The 19,706-nt window shown below is 48.5% G+C and overlaps 1 protein-coding gene across 1 annotated transcript; it reads right to left on the bottom strand.

Moving 5' to 3' along the window:
- Positions 1-17,082: 17,082 nt before the first annotated feature.
- Positions 17,083-17,439, bottom strand: LOC130028399 (dolichyl-diphosphooligosaccharide--protein glycosyltransferase subunit 4-like). The gene has a single exon (XM_056119165.1). It carries the CDS (start codon positions 17,395-17,397, stop codon positions 17,284-17,286), a length of 114 nt encoding a protein of 37 aa, XP_055975140.1. The 5' UTR covers positions 17,398-17,439; the 3' UTR covers positions 17,083-17,283.
- Between the last annotated feature and the right edge of the window lie 2,267 nt (positions 17,440-19,706).

Below are 19,706 nucleotides of genomic sequence, written 5' to 3'. Positions count from 1 at the left end.
CGTTTGCACCCAGGCCCTGGACTCTCTTAACTAGGAAAGCAAAGAAGTTAACTTTGAACGGTGGAAATGTTTTGCTCAGAAGGCTTCAGCACACACTTTACATGTTGGAAACCCCTACACCACCAGGGGAGACCCCAATTCTACACTGGGAGAATCCCTTGAGTATGGCTGGGTGTGGTGCCCCAAACAAACAGAACTGTTTTATTCTGAAGCTTTCTCATCTGCATGTTGAGACCATAGGACCATTGTCTGAAGAGCAGCTAAGTCCTTCTAGTCTGTCAGCTTTGAATTGGGATCAGCAGAACGGTCTTGTGTGGGGAGGGACTGGGGGGGTCCACTGCCCACAGGACTGGGGGGCCCACGTGCTGTGGGGATTCCCACAGGCAAGTGTTCTAGCCCTTGAACCACTCCCTCACCCTGCCCTAAGCATAAAATAAAGGTCCAGATCCGAGGGCCAGTCCCTCTGCCTTGTGGGCAGTAGTGACCCTCACCCACAGACGACCTGCTGGAATGGGAGGAGGCATGGCCTGTCTCTCCTGCAGAATGATACAGGACCAATGGCTCTGCTCCCAGTCCCTTTCCCAGCTGGGTACCTATTCTTCTAGGCCACTGGCCTCTCTTCTCTCCCCTCATCACTCAGTGTGTAAGTTCGGGCTGCTGCAACAGATGACCTGGAGAGAGCTCAGGAAACCCAGCAGTGCATTTTCCCACATTCTGGAGGTGGAGGGGCTCTTGCTGGGAGGTGTTCTCCCCCTTGGTGAATAAGTGGTTCTCTTCCCCTGGACTCGGATTTGAGGGTGGAGGAGAAAATGCGGTTTCCATTCTCTTTTGTGGGACGTGTATCTATCAATGCTTACGGATCACTCCCAGAGGTGCTCAGGGGACCAAACCAGAGGGTCCCACATGCCAAGTCTGCACCCCAACCCTTGAGACATCTCCCTGGTCCCCGCTTTCCCTTTTTACAGGACACTAAACATCAGGGCTCCAGCCTCTGGTTTTACATAGCCTTAACAACAGTCTCACTAGAAATACAGTCCTGTTCAGAAGTGGGGTGTCATATTAATTCTGGGTGTGAATTATATGTCCCCCAAATTCAGGGGCACGTAATTCACCCCAAGAATTCATGCTCTTACCACATGTAAAATAGATTCATTCAACTGCAATTGCCCCCAAAGTCTTTTCTTTTCTTTTCCTTTTGTATATTTTGGGGGTGCCACACCTGGCAGTGCTAAAGATATACTCCTGGCTCAGGGCTGGCTCAAGGGCATCCCCAGCGGTGCTTGGGGACCATGTGGTGTCAGGATTGAACCCAGGCCTCCTGCATGCAAGGCCTGTGCTCAGGCTGTTGAGCTGTTTCACCAGCTCAATCATCAAAGTTTTTTTTTATTTGTTTGTTTGTTTTGTTTTGGGCCACATCTGGCAGTGCTCAGAGATTACTCCTGGCTCTGCACTCAGGAACTACTCCTTGGCAGTGCTTTGGGGATCATACGGGATGCCAGGGACCAAATTTGGGTTGGTCACATGAAAGGCAAGAGCCCAACCCACCATACTGCCTCTCCAGCCCCACACCCCACAAGGTCTTAACTCAATCCAACATTAAACCTCAATTTAGTAGTCCCCTCTAGTATTCTCTAAATCAGGCATGGACTCTAAATATATTCTTTCTGTGGAAACACCCCCTCTTCAGCTTTGACCTAATGAAACGAGATTAAGTTATGCATTTCTGAACAATCGTGGTGGGCAGGTACAGGCTAGACATGCCCATTATATATATGGGAGACAATCAAAAGAAGAAGTGATGGGGCCAGAACAATAATAGTAAAACAGGTAGGGAGCTGGCCTTGCATCAAACCTAGGTTTGATTCCCAGCATCCTATATGATCCTCTGAGCACTGCCAGGAATGATCCAAGAGCACATAGCCAGCAGCAAACCTTAAGCACTGCAAGTTGTGCCCAAATCTTCTTCTCTCTCTCTCTCTCTCTCTCTCTCTCTCTCTCTCTCTCTCTCTCTCTCTCTCTCACACACACACACACACACACACACACACACACACACGAGGGAGCCTTGATGATCTCTGGATTCCCTGAGGCCTCACTCATTTTTCTTTGAAGAGTACAGAGGGTTTGATACCCAACATGAAAAACAAAACAAACACTCCAAAAGTCTACCCTGCTTTCCTGCTTTGCCTCTTGTTCAGACTGGCGATGTCTCTGCTGGTACAATACCTGATTCCTGGTGTGTGCTGAGATGACTAAGTCTGTGAGCTACACCCATGATCTCTTTATCAAATGGTTGTTTATAACCATTTATTGTTCTCTTTAGAATAAGCATTCTCTTTCCTTACGATGTAGATAGGCTGAACATTTTCCAAATCTTCAAGTTCTGGATCTTTTTTCTTTTTTTCTTAACAATTTCCCTTTTCAAGCTGCCTCTCTCCTTTCACTATAAGAAGCAGGAGGAACCAAGCTGTTCTCTTGATGTTTGCTTAAATCTCCTTCAGTAAACATCGAGTTTCATTGCTTGCAATTTCCACCTTCCATAAAACATTCTAGTTCACTGAGTTCTTTGCCACTTGTCAAGGATCGCCTTTCCTCCAGTTTCCAAATAACATGCTCCTCATTTCTGTCTGAGGCATCATCAGAACTACCCATTCACATCCATGTTTCTACCATATATGACAACAATCTGCCAGTCTCTACCCAGTTCCAAAGCCTCTTTGAGATGGTTAAGCATTTGTATCATGACCAGCCCACTTCTATCAAGACGTAGCAGCCAAAATCTGCAGGAGAAATCGGGGTTCTTCAGAGAAAAACAGAGCCCTACGTCCACATATGAACTGATGGTTCCATTAGGATCTGAAAATGGTAAGTTAAAGTCCTTAGTCAGCAGGCGGAGTCCCTCCAAGCCTTTTAAATCTATTCTACTCTTGCCTACCATTAATTGGAGGAAGCCGACCCACATTAGGGAGGGCAACGTGTTTGACTCAGTCCACCAACCATCTTTCTTTTGTCCAGAACAAGCTCAGAGACACATCCAGATGTTTGGTGATTGAGTCCCAAACAAACTGGCCTTGAGCTTCATCATGGGGGTCTTTCAGAATGCCATCAGAAATGATTCGACTGTCCTCTGTGAGCTCTGATTGAGCAGGTGCTAACTGCAGCACATTCCCTGCACTCTGAATGTCCACGTGATTCTGTTCATTTTGACTCGATTCAGCTGGGAACCAGATCTTTACAGGGGTCTTGCTGTCAGTGCTGACTGGGTGTCTGCTTCCAGCCCTCAGTTTCTACAACTCTAGGCTACAGATGAAAAATCTGTCATGATATAGGCAGGAGCTCAGAGCAGGCAGGGAAGGAGAATTGCGGTAGATCTGTGTTTCCAAGGGTAGATGAATGACCTCATATTTGATCTCATTTCCTTGTAGGCCCAGTAACTGATGTGAAACACATTAATTAAACTACACATGTTCAAGATGTTCTGTTATGGGGGTTAAGGTCTCTACAATTTCAACATTAGTAAGTTTATTGATACTTATTTTGTGTTCCAGCATATGCTCTATTGTTACAAGTCCTACATACACTTAAGAAAAATGTAAACTCAGTGACAAAAGTTCCTGCCTTGTAAGCATGAGGCCATGAGTTTGATCCCTGCATGGCCCCCATATGCAAAGTATGATCGTAGCAGCACAACAATTTGGGAATTTGGCATCACAATTAAGTGTGCTCTCTCTCTCTCTCTCTCTCTCTCTCTCTCTCTCTCTTTGCTTTCTGGGTCACACCTGGTGATGCACAGGGGTCACTCCTGGCTCTGCACTCAGGAATTGCTCCTGGCAGTGCTCAGGAGACCATATGGGATGCTGGGAATCGAACCTGGGTTTGCCGCGTGCAAAGCAAACGCCCTACCCTCTGTGCTATTGCTCCAGCCCCAGTGTGCTGTTTCAAGATGAAGGGGTTTCAAGAACCACAACTAAAGTGTGTGAGCACTGCAACCAAATATGTAACACATGGTGAACATTGCAGTCAAAATGTACATGGGCGACTCACCTACAAAGTGCTTCTTCATGGGGTTGGAGCCATAGGATAGCAGGCAGGGTGCTTGCCTTGCATATGGCAGACCTGGGTTTGATCTCTAGCAACCATATGATTCCCTGAGCACTGCCAGGAGTAATCCTTGGGCACAGAGTCAAGGATAAGCCTTGAGGACCACCAGGTGTGGCACAAATACAAAAAAAAAAAAGAGGATGCTGCACATGTAAGTTCTGCAGCCAAGCACATGGCCCAGCGAATCCCATGGCCAAATGAGTAAATGCAGACCTGATGTGTGTAAGCTCCAGTTACCCTGCAGCAAAAAAAGGGAAGGAAAGGGAACTACATTTTCAACATTTAAAAATTCAAAAGATTCAAAAGAAACATTTAGGGGCTGGAGCAATAGCACAGCGGGTAGGGCCTTTGCCTTGCACGCGACCAACCCAGGTTCGTTTCCCAGCATCCCATATGGTCCCCTGAGCACTGCCAGGGGTAATTCCTGAACACAGAGCCAGGAGTAACCCCTGTGCATTGCTGGGTGTGACCCAAAAAGCCAAAAAAAAAAAAAAAAGAAACATTAAAATGTGGCTTGCTTGAGGTGAAATGTATAGATTTCTGATTTCTTGTTCATTTAAGGTTTATCATTTGTTCTTGTTCATCAGTTAAGGTTATTTCCATATTTATTCTGTTTAATTGATCTGTCCATAGTTGTAAGTGGGATGTAAAAATCCCCTACTATGGTTGTACAACTGTCGTTATTACTCTCATCCTAGGAGGAGCTGCCTCGTGGATTTAGTTTCACTTTTATTTGTGCACATGTATTAATAAGTATAATATATTATTGTTAAATTAAGAATTTAATCCTCCTTATGAGGATGGCACTATGTTCTATGTGCCTTGCTATTACTTCTTATCTTTTTTAGCTGGATATCTGTGATATCTGGTATGAGTGTAGCAGGTATAACTGCATTCATACCAGGTAACCTTTTTAAAAATACCATCTGCTTGTAGGTTTGTTTTCAAACATATTACTATGAGCCCGTATTTGGATTGGAACCTGTGATGTGTTTCCTGTAGGCAGCAAACAGTTGGATTTTTTTTTTCTTTTTGGGTCACACCCAGCGATGGTCAAGGGTTACTCCTAGCTCTGCACTCAGGAATTACTGCTGGCAGTGCCTGGGGGACCATATGGGAATCGAACCCCGGTCAGCCATGTGCAAGGCAAACTCCCTCCGCACTGTGCTATCGCTCCAGCTATCGCTCCAGCTCACAGTTGGATTTTTTTAATCATTTAATTTTTTTTAGTAGAAGATTTTCATTTTACTTTGCATTGAAAGAAGATAAAGTGCCCAAGATGATGTAAAATGAAAATTACTCATCCTGTCTTTCTCAAACAGCCCCCCTAACATCATTCTTTTTTTTTTTGATAGTTACAAAGTTGTTCATGATTGGATTTTGGCCATATAATGTTCCAACACCAGGCCCTTCACCATTGTACATTTTTCATCACTAATGTCTCCGGTTTCCCTCTTTCTGTCCCTCACCCCCAGTCTGCCTCTACAACAGGCACTTTTCTCTCTTCCTCTTTCTTCTTCTTCTTCTTCTTCTTCTTCTTCTTCTTCTTCTTCTTCTTCTTCTTCTTCTTCTTCTTCTTCTTCTTCTTCTCTCTCTCTTTCCTTTTGGGCATTTTTATTTGCAAAACAACTATTGAAAGGTTATCAAGCATATCCTTTTCCCTACTTTCAGCACTCAATTCTTATCCAGAGTGATCGTTTCCCACAGTTGGAATATTTTTAAAAAATTATTATTTTTAAAAATTTAAGGTAAAGGCTCTCCCGTTGATCGTCGATTTGCTCGAGCGGGCCCAGTAACGTCTCCATTGGAGACTTTGTTGTTACTGTGTCTGGCATATCGAATACTCTCGGTAGCTTGCCGGGCTCTCCGAGAGGGGCGGAGGAATCGAACTCGGGTCGGCCATGTTGGCCGCTTGTAAGGCGAACGCCCTACCTGCTGTGCTGACCATGAAGTTACAAAATAATTATCCCCCCCCATTTATTTATTTATTTATTTTTCTAATTGAACCACAGTGACATACACATTCACAAAGTTGTTTATGATTGGATTTCAGTCATATAATGTTCCAGACAGAGCAATTCTTGATTGGGTTTCTGGCATATGTTGTTCCAATACAGATTCCTTCACCAGTATCCACTTCCCTCCTCCAATGCCCCTTTTTGGGTCACACCCAGCGATGCACAGGGCTTACTCCAGGCTCTGCACTCAGAAATCATTCCTGGTGGTGCTCAGGGGACCATATGGGATGCTGGGAATCGAACCCAGGTCGGACGCATGCAAGGCAAATGCCCTTCCCGCTGTGCTATGGCTCCAGCCCCCGCTTTATCTATGTTTTGCAATGTGGTTTACAGTACCTTGCTGACAGGGTCTCAGACCTAACATTATACCCCCTTTCAGCACCACCTCCTCCTCCTGGTTGAATGCTTCCTTCCACCACAGGCACTGCGCTGCCCCTATCTCCCTGCCGTCCTATCCCCCGGCGCCCTGAGAGGCATGTTTCCTACTGAAACGTCTCATGAAACAGTTCTCTTGTTCTTTGTTTCCATTGTCTTTGGGTGTTTGTCATTCCAGCATTATGTTTCCTTATACCCCGCATATGAGAGAGATCCTTCCACGTTGGTCTCTTCACGCAGTCCGTTACTCTCCAGGACCTTTCTGGAGCAGCATCTTCCATTGTAGCACTGTAGCACTGTCCTCCTGTTGTTCATCGATTTGCTCGAGCGGCCCAGTAACATTGTGAGACTTGTTTTTACTGTGCTTGGCATGTTGAATACGTCACAGGTAGCTTGCCAGGCTCTGCCGTGTGGGTGAGATACTCTCTGTAGCTTTCCGGGCTCTCCGAGAGGGGCGGACGAATCGAACTCGGGTCGGCCTGGTTGGCCGCGTGCAAGGCAAATGCCCTACCCACTGTGCTATCGCTCCAGCAACTTCCATAACTTGATTTTTTAACGGCCGGGTAATAGTCTATTATGTGTATGGACCCTAGTTTCTTTATCCAGTCATCTATTCTCAGACACTTCGACTGTTCCCAGATTTTGGCTATTGTTGATAGCTTTGCGAGGAACATAGGGGTGCAAATGTCTTTTCTCCATTTTGTTTTTGGACTATATTTTGAAGTGGAGTTGCTGGATCAAATAGAAGCTCAGTTTCTAGTTTTTTGTTTGTTTGCTTGTTTTGTTTTGTTTTAACGAATGTCCATATTGTTTTCTAGAAGGGTTAGATGAGTTGACCTTCCCACTGGCAGTGAATGAGAGTTCCTTTCTCCTGCATCTACGCCAGCACTGATTGTTCTTTTTGATGTGTGCCAGTCTCTGTGGTCTGAGATGATATCTTGTTGTTTTGATTTGCATTTCCCTGATGATTAGTGATGCAGAGCATTTTTTTCATGTGCCTTTTGGTCATTTGCATTTTTTCTTTGAGGAAGTTTCTGTTCATCTCCTCTCACCACTTTTTGATGGAGTTAGATATTTTTTTTGGTAAAGTTTTATCGGTGCCTCATCAGATGTAAATCCTTAGCAGATGAGAGGGAAGATTTTGTTTTTTGATCCGTTGCTCCACTCTATGCAGATTAACTGGCAGATCCAGACCTTTAATATTTAAGGTGATTCCTGAAATATGATTGTTTATTATCATTTTATTATTATTTTTAAGGTGTTTGCTTAATTTGTCATGGTTCTTTTGGTTTTCTCTTATATATTTTAATTCTCTTATACTCTGGTGTCATTTCTTTGTGTGGCTTTTTTTTTGGTCATTTGCAATTTTGCATGTTTTTCTTCCACAGATTTTTCTTTAATGTTGTCTCAAGGTTTGCGTGTAAAATTCCATATCTTGAAGACTACTAGGAGGATTGATTTTACATTTATTATAATTTTATTATAATTGGCCACCTTTCTTACTCTCTATCTTTCCCATTCTGTAATTTTGTATCATACTGTGTGATAGGGAGGGACACCAGGCAATCCAGTTAATTGAACATTTACTTTTAAAATATCCTGGGGGTGGAGGGGTTCTCTTAAGGTCCACACCCAGCTGTGCTCAGGGATTATTCCTGGCTCTGTGCTCAGGGAGCATCTGTGGCAGACCTTGGGGGACCTTTTTGTAGGGCAGAAGATCGAATTAGAGTTAGTCATGCACAAGGCAAACACCTGGACCCCTATACTATCTCTCTGGCCCTAACTGATCATTTAAAATCTTGTGGAAAAAGTAGAAGAGTCAAAATAGACAAAGGGATTTCTGGAGGTGGGAAACAGTAAGATATGAAAGAAACCCTCCCACCAACTTCTCATTCTTTGACCCCACACTTGCACCTGAGCAGTCTGCAGAAGGCCAGGGTTGGCACTGTGCCCGGCTGGCCGTGACCGGAGAATGAAGGGAAGATGAGTAAACAGAAGCTGCTGGGCCACTGGTCTCAAGAAATAGGTCAAGCAGATTCCTGAGCACCAGCAAGGCAGCATGGAGAGACCAGCATGGACTTCCAGGGATGACCCGTAGGAGACCAGCCTGAGATTTGAGGAACAGCTTATAAGGAGAGCACTGTAGAACCAATATGAGGCCGGGACATAGAATGTAGGAGTTTGAAAACTGTTGTTCAATAATTAACTCTAACTTCATAAGCACCTGGAGTTTTAGATGCAAATCTTTCATGCACTACTCACAAACCCGGTCAGGAATAAGTCCACTTTTGATGGTGAAAATAATATGTCTAAGTAAGACTGCTTTTTATAAGAGATCTTTTAATGTTGCAAGGTTGGTTAGGTGGTCACGAATTACTTTCATTTCTATTTATTGGTACAACTCTTTATCTTCCCTTCTATTTCAAATGAAAATCTGGTATTCTTAGTTAAAAAGACTTTTCTTTTAAAACTTTGACTGCATTATGCTGTCTCTTGAATGACTCAATCCCTAGCACCACATCTGATCCTCTGAGTGTCACTAAGAGTGATCCCTGAGCACAGAGCCAGAAGTTAGCCCTGGGCATGGCTGGATTTAGTTCAAAACTACCCTCTGGGGGTATGGGGAAAGTCCAGAGATAATATTACAAGGATCTCCTTATCTGTCATTCTTTGTGCCTCAAATAATTGTAGTATTCTCTCTTTTTTTTTTAAACTGCATCCAGCTATGCTAAGGGGTTACTCCTGGCTCTTCATTCAGGAATCACTCCTTTTGGACCATGTGGGCTGCTGGGAATAGAATCTGGGTCTACCGTATTCAAGCAAACACCCAACCCACTGTAATATTGCTCCAGGCCGCTGATCGTAGTATTCTGTACTTTAGTTTCCAACACTAAATTATAATGCGTCTTGGGGTGTGTCTATTAGGGTTTATTTTGTTTGGGGCTCTTTAAGCCTCTTGTATTTGGATACTTAATTCCTTCCCAAATTAGGGAAGGTCTCAGCTCTCATTTCTTCAAATAAGGTTACCCCTTTCTCTGCCTCTTCTTCTCTAATGCAGATATTATTTCTCTGGATGTAGTTCTCTGAAGCTCTTACACTGCTTCCACATTTTCAAATTCTCTCTTCTATTTGCTATTTGGATTTGGGTGTTTTCCACTGCCATACTTTCCAACTCATCAACTCCATTGACTATTTCTTCTTATTTACTGTTAACTCACTCTATTGTATTCTTCTGCTCAGCTTTTGTATTTTTAAATCCATTATTTCTGTTTGAAGCCTTTTTAATAGTTCCTCTGTCCTTGTTATAAATCTCATTTTGTTTATCCATTGTTTTCTGATTCCATTTAACAGAATGAGAACTGTTGCTTCAAACTCTTCCTCAGGCAAGCTACTCAGACTTATTGCATTTGAACTTTCCCCTAAGTTTTTGTTTTGCTCCATCATCGAGGCAAATTTCTGCTCCCTGCTTTTATTTGAGACGGTCTATTGCTGCTGTGTGCCAGCCGAGTGGCTGTGTCTCCTCAGCCTACGTCAGATTTCAGGGAGCAGGATGAGTCGAGGGTGTTTGCCCAGGATGCTATGGAGTTGGTGACTGGGCAGCGGGCCGGGCCCCGCGCTCACACAGGCTCAGCGATGCCTCAGGAGGGCCGAGAGGTCGAGTGGCCGCAGGCCCAGCAGGCTCGGACCTCCCAGGGACCTGCCGTATGAGGGAGCTGAGGGGAGTCTGCAGCCCCTGCCCTCTCGGTGGGTCCCTCAGTCGCGGCCTCCCCTTCTTTGGTCCCTGGGGGCCCTGGCCCCAGCTGCCCTGGGGCTCTGTCTTGCTATCTTGGGCACAGACAGGAGGAGCATGGTCGGGAGCTGCGGGCGGGTCTCAGGAGGAGGGAGTCTCAGAGGCGCTGTGGGAGTCCCAGAGGCTGCAGGAGCATCAGGAGCAAACAGCCCCCACCCCGCCCCCCAAGCTGCTTTCAACCCCGGGTCCAGGCTATGGGGAGGTGAGCCTGGGGCCGCTCCTATGAAGAGGCCCTGAGTGGGGTGTGTTCAGACACAGCAGGCTCCACAGGGGCCCCCAAGGGTCCAAATGCCTAGGGGAAGGCGGGTCAGAGGCCTAGTGGTCTGTCTCCACCCGAGACAGGGCCGTGCGACCCCCACAGGACCTCCCCCCAGCAGAGCCAGGGCTCCACTGCTGCTGTCTACTATCCCTGGGCTCTGCTCCCCAGTGACCCTCTGCTCTGCAGAGGACAACCTCACCGCCCTGCTCTGAGCTGAGAGTGCTCCCCAGACTGTCGCAGTCCCCAAGCACCATCTCCCTGATGTGGGTTGAGCCCTCCCCTCTCTAGAGCAGGGTTCCAGATCCCAACCTTCTCCCTCCTGTCACCCCAGACGCCCAGAGGCCCTGCAGACTGTTGTGATGGTGGTTCTGGCCCTCTCCCATGTCCACTGCCTCTGACCTCCTCCGCCTACCTGTCCTCCTTTAGGGCCTGTTTTCACTTGGCTGATTCTGTCACGGAGGTTGCTGAGGACGTGGCCAGTCTGGCGCTTTGCTCTGGCCTCTTGCTGAGCCCCATCAGGGAGGCTGGTTAGACTTGAGGTGCTGCTTCAGCGGCTCTGTGTGGTCTGGGTCCTTCTCTCCTGCTCCCTGGCTTAGCTGTTGGAGCCCACATTCAGGACAGGGAGACTCTAGCAGAACTGTGAGGTTTTTCTCACTTCTCGAATTTTGTTCAACAAGTGTTCTCTTGAGAATTCTGCCATGGCACCAGAGGCAGGCAGGAGAGGTTTTCTGCCATTAGTGAGCAGATTTATAGGAAATAAGACTGAGCAAAGTCCTGATGTTGACCGTTTATGAAATGGCTCGACCTTCTGGTCAACTTCTGAACCTCTAGTCTGACAGGGAGACATCTTGCCAGAAATGTTCACACAAACTCCCTCCCAGGCAGTTTGGTCTCCAGTATTTGGAGACCAAATAAATTTGGAGACCAATAAATTCAAAGACCTAAAATTTAGTCACTTAGCCTCCTAGAAAACAAAGAACAAGAATTATAGCAAGAAGAAGAAGAAGGAGGAGAAGAAGAAGAAGAAGAAGAAGAAGAAGAAGAAGAAGAAGAAGAAGAAGAAGAAGAAGAAGAAGAAGAAGAAAAGGAGGGGGAGGAAGAGGAGGAGGAGGAGGAAGAAGAGGAGAAGGAGGAGGCGGAGGAAGAACGGAGAAGGAGAGGGTGAAGGAGAAGAAGGGGAAGGAGAGAGTGAAGGAGGAGAAGGGAAAGAGAAGAATGGGAAAGTGCATGGCAAACATTCTACCCACTATACTATCTCTCTGGCCCCCAGGATGGAAAAACAGACTTAGGAAATGTGCCTGGTCCCTGCACAGGGTCGATCTAGGAACAGTGCTCTGACATGATAACTCAGGGTCTACCTCCTCTAGGAAGGATAGTACAGCAGGTAGGGTATTTGTCCTTGCACACAGCGAACCTGGGCTCAAAATCCAGGCCCCCTGAGGACCGCCTGGAGTAATTCCTGAGTGCAGAACCAGGAGTAACCCCTGAGCATCACTGGGTGTGACCCTAAAGGCCAAAAAAAAAAAAAAAATCAAAAACCAAAAACACCTCCTCAGGAAGGAATGTGGTGGAATTCAGGAAGGAATCCTCCGTGAAAAGTGGGTACCGTCGTAGACCAGGATTGTGAGCACCCCGTGGGATGGTGTTGAGCCCACGGAAGGCCAGAGGAGCAGAGTAGCAGACTCTCCCCAAGCCAGGACTAGTTCACTGGATTCCTTAGGTATACATGGGGGTGGCAGGGGTGGTGAAAGAAGTGGGGAGGTTAGTTAAGGAGCTGAAAAACATAAACAAAGATGGGAGACAGCATTGACGGCTGGCACAAAGGAGGGAGGGCAGGGTGGGACCCCTCAGAGCTCTGGTGATGAATACACAGTGGCTGAGTCTTGTGTGCATTGGTGAAGACGGAACTCACTTCCCCAAGCAATTCTCACACACTCCAGGCCCCTGCTCTCCACTTGGCCAATCCCAGTCTCTACTTTCTTCCCCTCAGAGACCCTGGTGAAGCTTAACTGCTAGAGAGCCTCCTGCTTGGCTACATGGTCCCCTTCCGAGACACACACACACACACACACACACACACACACACACACGCACGCACACACCCCTACCCAGACTTGAGCTAGACCGCCTGGAGCTGGTGGGGGGCTGGGAAGAGAGGCAGGGGGAGGGAAGGAAGAGAAGAATCAAACAGAAACCTTCTCATCTTTCTATCAGCAGCCATGCAAGGAATATTGTTCAGCATGGCACAAAAGCCGCACTGAAAATAGCTGCCTGGGAGCGGGGCTGCCAACCACTGCCTGAGATAACGTCTACTTGGAGACACTGGTGTCTTTGTGGGCCTGTCACTGTCCCTATTGTTCCCCAGCCTATTGCCTGGGGAATATTGTTCCCAGCTTTTGTCTCCCCCGGTTCACTTTTGTTTGCCTTTACTTACCATTTCATTCCTAGCTCCCTTTGTCTCTCCCTCTCAGAGCCAGCCCGTGGCTGTGGATTGGTGCCCAGGGAGACAATGGGTCCTACCCCCTCCCCACCCAGGGCCCCACCCTGAGCCGCACACCCATCATTCCATTCCCTGCTCCCCCTGTCCCCACAGTCCCAGCGGGGAGAGGCCCAGAGGGAGGGTGGGGTCCGGGCCCTCCACATCCCTCCTAGGACAGGGGAAGCCCGGTTGCCATCTTTGGTTTCCAGAGGGAGTTTGCAAGGTCTGAAGGGGCTCCCTGCCTCCTTCCGGAGCTCCTTTCTTTCAAACTAGCTTTCCTTGTCCAGTCCGAGGGAGGCCTGGCTCCATACCCCCGCCTGCCCGCCCCGGCCCTCCAACGCCCGGCATGCACTTCTCTGACCAGGGCACTCAGCTCTCTCCCCCCTCCCGCTCAGCCTCAGGGATCAAAGCAACTTCTGTTTATTTGCACATTCAAATCCAGACTGCCTCCAGTAACCCGATCTAGTCGGGCGCCAGGGTGGTGAGGGAAAGCCCCACTGCCCACCCCCACACCCCCCTACAGAATAGCCCTTTTGGCACCATCCGGGGCTGAAGTGGACAGGGGTCTCCTGGGGTCAGAATTGGAAGTGGGAGAAAGCTGGGCAGTGAGAAGAAAGGGGAACTGCCAAACACTTCAGGACGGCCTCACTCCAGGGCTGGGCTCAGGACGCTAAAGGGCACTCACAGAGGTTTGTGGACCCCAGGACTCAGCCCTCCTCCACACACACAGTGTCCAGTTGTAGTGTGCAGAAAGAGGCCTTCTTCCTTCCGGCCAAAGGAGGGCAGGCCTGAGGTCCACTTGGGAGGCTGGGGCTGAGATTAGGGTTCAGAAGCAGTTAATGGAAAGTGCTTTCTCTCGGGCCTCCCCCGACTTCCTGCCTCCTTACAGATGGGGGCCTTGATTGGAGAGAGGAGGAAGCTTTTACTTTGGGGGGTGCGGGGCGGGAGGCTGGGAGGTCGCCTGAAGCCAGAGAGGAGGCTCTACTCTCTCATTGTTCCAGTTCCAAGGACAATGGGACTCGGCTCTGGAGAGGCATTGTTTCAGAGACTGGAAATTGGGTTGGGGATTTCCGGCAAGGTTGAATGGAAGCCAGGCTTGGCTGAGCGGAGCCCGGGAGGAGGTGGAGGAGGAGGAAGAGGAGGTGGAAGGGGAAGAGGGAGAGTGTGGGGTGAGGGCAACTCGCCTCCTGGGCTCACTGCTCTCAACCCAACAGCCCATTTTGTGCTGGACTTGGCTCTGTCTCTCCCGCTCCTCCCCCCCCACCTCCACTAACAGTGGCTCGAGAGTCTCACTCTTAGCTAAACAGACGCAAAAATACTTGGTGCCTCCCTTGAGAGCGAGAGTTGAGTTGGATCTACCCTCACAGCACTGGCTCATAGCACAAAACCCAAAGCACAAGCTCAGAAAACACGTGAAGCGTGAATGGAGACCCCAAAAAGCCACTGGGATGATGGCAGAACCTCGAGAAGGGGAGGCGCAGAATTGTAAGTTCCAGAGAAGTCGAAAGCAGGGAGTTGGTGGAGTCTGGTCAGTGGATCAAGCACGTGGTGCTGACTGTGGGGTGTGGATCGTGGGCAGCAAAGACCAATGCAGAACAATATTGGGTTCTTATGAGGAAATCCCCTGCCTTGAGTTTCTTTACTCTTCCTGTTCACCGTGACGCGTGGGGGTTCTCTTTCAGAGATATAGGTGACATTGCCGTTGGGTAAAAGAAATTGGGGGGAGGGCTGGAGCTATAGCATAGCGGGTAGGGCATTTGCCTTGCACTTGGCCAACCCGGGTTCAATTCCCAGCATTTCGTATTGTCCCCCAAGCATCGCCAGGAGTAATTTCTGACTGTATGAGCCAGGAGTAACCCCTGAGCACCACTGGGTGTGACCCTCCCATCCCCAAAGGAATTGGGACTTTCCCCCACTTTCACTCACCTGTGAGTCATTGGAACTGGAGCTCTTTAATGAGCCCCCTCCCATTTTGCAGTGGGGAGGGAGGATTACCACACTTGATTGTTCTCAGGGCTGACTCTGGCTCTGCTGGGAGACCATTTGGGGTGCCAGGGATCAAACCCAGGTTGGTGGCATGCAATAAATTGAATGGTGGCATGCAATCTCTCCAGATCAAGGACTTGCTGTCTTGATTGTCCCCGGCACCCACTAAAATAATCTTTGGTGCCTTGCCAGCACAAAAGTTGTCAGGTAAATATGGAACGGAATTAACTGGCAGTTATGTAAGTTAATTTTGCCAATTCTATAGTGCTCCCTGGATGGTATTTCAAGTTTGGTCTAGTCAGTGACTTTGCTACTTCAACCTTTTACCCATTTTATAGCTATCGATTTAGTCTTTGAATATAGCCATGAGCCATGGGAATCAAAACACATATTTATTTTAAGAATTGAACATAGCTCATCTAAATAGAATTTAATTCGGAGTCAGGAAGTAAGCTAATGTGCGAGGCAGAACAACCAAACATGAAGGCAGAAGGTTGATACATTCAATTTGTTTGAAACAACAGAACATTTGCCTTGGTAGCCAAAAAGCCACCTAGGCAGGAGAGGCAGGCACTTGTCTTCAGGGCAGGTGCCTCAGGTGGGAAGGGCACACCTTCCTGCCCTCCTCACCTCCTCTTGGCTCTGGCAGGAGCACAGTCTTGATGCTGGAACTCAAAGGACCTTCTTATGAACAAAAAAGGGACATTACCGGGGCTGGAGTGATAGCACAGCAGGTAGGGCATTTGCCTTAAATGCGGCCAACCCGGGTTCGATTCCCAGCATCCCGTATGGTCCCCTGAGCACCACCAGGAGTAATTCCTGAGTGCAAAGCCAGGAGTAACCCCTGTGCCTCGCCGGGTGTGATCCAAAAAGAAAAAAAAATTGAAAGGGACATTACAAGCCAAGAAAGGTCAAAGAGAAAAGCAGTCAGTCTCCACAACATTGGAAACACCACCAGGAAACACAGAGCCAGCCTCAACTGCCTGCCGAGGAGGTTTATCTGTGTGGGGTGAAAAGGTAGATTCCATGAAGCCAATTAATTGGGGTCTTCATGGTTCAGAGGTGGACTCACTAATACAGGAGCATGACTCATCTCCATAAGGCCATGAGTAACTAACTCATTTCTTTCTGTTTGCTGAGCTGATAGGAGAAAGGAAGAGACTCAACAGAACCCTCCCAGTGCACTGAGCGTCTCCTGGGTTTGGAGGGCACGGTTGCTCTGTGGGATGGCTCTTTTCAAGGTGGGGGGGGGGCATGTGTGACTCATTTGCAGGGGCCGTGAAGGGGGCCATGCAGCAAGCAGAAGAACACACCGTGTGTGTGTGTGTGTGTGTGTGTGTGTGTGTGCGCGCGCGTGTGCGCCCACGTCATCTGAAGAAGGGGCAGCTGGAAGCCCTGGGGATGGTTTGGTAGCAAAAGTACCTGTCTGGCAAGAATCGGCCCTGAGCGCCATTGCTGGGACTGCCCACCTGCACAGCTGGGAGACTGCTGCCCCCAGGGACACCCCGGAGTGTGTGTGCGAGTACCTCGCCCACAGCAGGTGACTCCTGCAGACATGTGTGTGAGCAGCACAGTAGCTGTGTGCACATCACACCCTGCACATGCACCAAACACCACCGCCAAGGAGCACTGCCCTGAGAGCACCTCAGCCAGGTGTCTGGGCCCCAAAACCAGATGTGTGAGCCCCGGTACCTACAACAAAGTGTACATGACCTTCAGTCTTTTTTTTTTCCCCATAGAAAAAAATATCGGGGCTGGAGCCAAAGCACAGCAATAGGGCATTTGCCTTGCATGTATGTGGCTGGCCTGGCCGCGCCAGGTTCCATTCCTCCGTCCCTCTGGGAGAGCCCGGCAAGCTACCGAGAGTATCTCACCCGCACGGCAAAGCCTGCAAGCTCCCCGTGTTGTATTCAATATGCCAAACACAGTAACAACAAGTCTCACAATGGAGACGTTACTGGGCCTGCTCGAGCAAATCGATGAACAACGGGAGGAGAGTGCAGTGCAATGCTACAGAAAAAATATATTTATATTTTTATATTGGGGGTGGAGTACAAAAGATAGCATCCCCCATACTGGGCCCTACTACGTGGCAGCTTCTCATTCCATAGGGTTAAGGAAGACTCTGAGGAAATAAATGTTGTTTGGAAAAATTCAGGTGTAGTTGCTTTTTGTATGTGGTGATGGGTAGGAGGGATGAAGTGAAGTGTGAGGGACCCTCATGCCCTCCATCTTGCCTCAGACAATGTTCTGGAGCCCTGGGGCAGCGTCACTGTCACTCCTGCTTCTTGGGGTTGTTGAAGGTCATGTAGTGGTAGAGAACGACAAGCAGGAAGAGTGACACACCCATCATGTTGGCGAAGATGGTGAGCTGCACGTCAGTGATCATCCTGATTAGCGTGTCGGGCTCCCACGCCGTTCGCGAACCAGCTTGAGGACCTTCAGTCTTAACCACAACCACAACCAAGGGAAAGGAAGGGGAAAGCAAAGGAAGGGGCACTGGGAGCCTTCGAGAAGAGAGGAGGAGGGGGCCTTTCTTTTATTGTTTCTCTCTTCTTCCTTCCTTCCTTCCTTCCTTCCTCCCTTCCTTCTTTCCTCCCTTCCTCCCTTCCTTCTTTCCTCCCTTCCTCCCTTCCTTCCTTCCTTCCTTCCTTCCTTCCTTCCTTCCTTCCTTTCTTCCTCCCTTCCTTCTTTCCTCCCTCCCTCCCTCCCTCCCTCCCTCCCCTTCCTTCCTTCCTTCCTTCCTTCCTTCCTTCCTTCCTTCCTCCCTCCCTCCCTCCCTCCCTCCCTCCCTCCCTCCCTCTTCCTTCCTTCCTTCCTCCCTCCCTTCCTTCTTTCCTCCCTTCCTCTCTTCTTTCCTTCCTTCCTTCCTTCCTTCCTTCCTTCCTCCCTCCCTCCCTCCCTCCCTCCTTTCCTTCTTTCCTTCCTTCCTCCCTCCCTTCCTTCCTTCCTCCCTCCCTCCCTTTCTTCCTCCCTCCCTCCCCTTCCTTCCTTCCTTCCTTCCTCCCTCCCTCCCTTTCTTCCTCCCTCCCTCCCCTTCCTTCCTTCCTTCCTCCCTCCCTCCCTCCCTCCCTCCCTCCCTCCCTCCCTTCCTTCCTTCCTTCCTCCCTCCCTCCCTCCTTTCCTTTCTTCCTTCCCTTTCTTCCCTTTCTTTCTTCCCTTTTTTTTAAGGGCTGACTCCTGGGTTTGGGAAGTCTATGCGATTCTGTGAATTGAACCTGAGTCTGCCACATGTAAAGCAAGCTGCCCACCGACTCTCCAAGAGGTGGGGAATTTCTAAGAGAAGATGGACAAACTCACAAACAAACAGCAACCCAAACCATAACTAAACACAACAACCCCCCTGGAGTTTATTAATACCAATGAAAGTTCTATAAACTCCATCAGATGCTTGAGGGTGGGGTCAGGCCTTTGCATCATTTAAAAAATGCCTGATTTGGGATTATGAGACCGAGGACATGGAAAGAAGGCCAGTCTATTTAGTAATCCAGGCACCAGGCTCTGAGTCAAGGTGGACTGTGAAGCTGCCTCCTCCAAACACAAACAAGGAGGGAGGAAACTGCAAAACTCAAAGCCAGGGCTGGGGAGCTGCTCAAAGGACTGGAGCACACCCTCTGCTTTAGGGAGCTCCAAGTGTGATCTCTAGCACTGCACAGTCCCCCAATCATTGAACCAGGAGTATCCCCTGAGTACCACCAGGTATAGTCTCTGGAACAAAACAAAATCCTCAAGCTACACTTGAAAACAAAGAGTGGGAAACGGGGACCAGACAATGGGCGGGACACTTACCTTTTACATGGACCACCAGGGCTCATCCCTGGAACTCCACGTGATCCAAACAGGCAGGAGTGATTCTTGAGCACACAGTTAAGAGTAAGCCCTGAGCACAGTTATGCCTCAATAAAAGGGGGGTGGGTGGGTGGGGATAGTTAAAGTTATTAAAGAAGGGAAACAGATAATATTTTTGTTTTGTTTTTTTGGGAACCACACCTGGAGGAACTGAGGGGTTACTCCTGGCTCTGCACTCAGAGATCACTCCTGGCAGTCTCAGGGGCACCCTACGGGATGCTGGGGATCAAACCTGGGTTAGTCACGGGCAAGGCAAGCACTCTACCTGTTGTACTACCTCTCTGGCTTTGGAAACTGATTATTTACCAAGAAATCAGGATTAGATTGAGGAGACTTTATCATCTGTAAGAGAAGATGTCGAAAGTCAATAAAACTTTCAGGATAAAATAAATGAAATGAAACAAAATCCAGTTAAGTGTCACATGCTATGCCCAGGGAGACTGCTATTCCTGAGAAAGGTGGAATAAAGTCCTCTGTAGGCATAAGGCATAAAGTCCTGAGGAATCTCACTCACTGCAGGCTCCTCATGGAAGAACCACTTTTCCTGGCAGAAAATAGAAAACTGTAGGACTGTGAATGTATCAAGTTCAGCAGAAGTTTGGCCTTACGTACCCCGTGTGTATTCCGTTCTTGTATTCCGTTTTTTCACTCCATCAAGCCCGTGGCCTCACACACATGAGATGGTGCTTTCCCAGTCCTGGTGAGTGTGATTTAAAAAAAAAAAATCTACAGCAGATGAAGCTGCAGCACTTGCAACACCCGGTGCCCCTACTCCGCCCCCATTGTGGTTCTCAAGGCTGCACTGCACAAAGGGGTTTTTCTCACTCAGGTGAGCTTGAGGGATGGGCG

This window comes from Sorex fumeus, unplaced genomic scaffold (genome assembly GCF_029834395.1).
Source record: "Sorex fumeus unplaced genomic scaffold, SorFum_2.1 ptg000039l, whole genome shotgun sequence".
NCBI lineage: Eukaryota > Metazoa > Chordata > Mammalia > Eulipotyphla > Soricidae > Sorex > Sorex fumeus.
The sequence above is the reverse complement of the archived record's forward strand: the minus strand, read 5'-3'. Positions and strand labels throughout refer to the sequence as shown.

Coding starts and splice junctions, on each gene's coding strand:
- LOC130028399 (XM_056119165.1), bottom strand. CDS start 17,397: ATGATCACTGACGTGCAGCTCACCATCTTCGCCAACATGATGGGTGTG.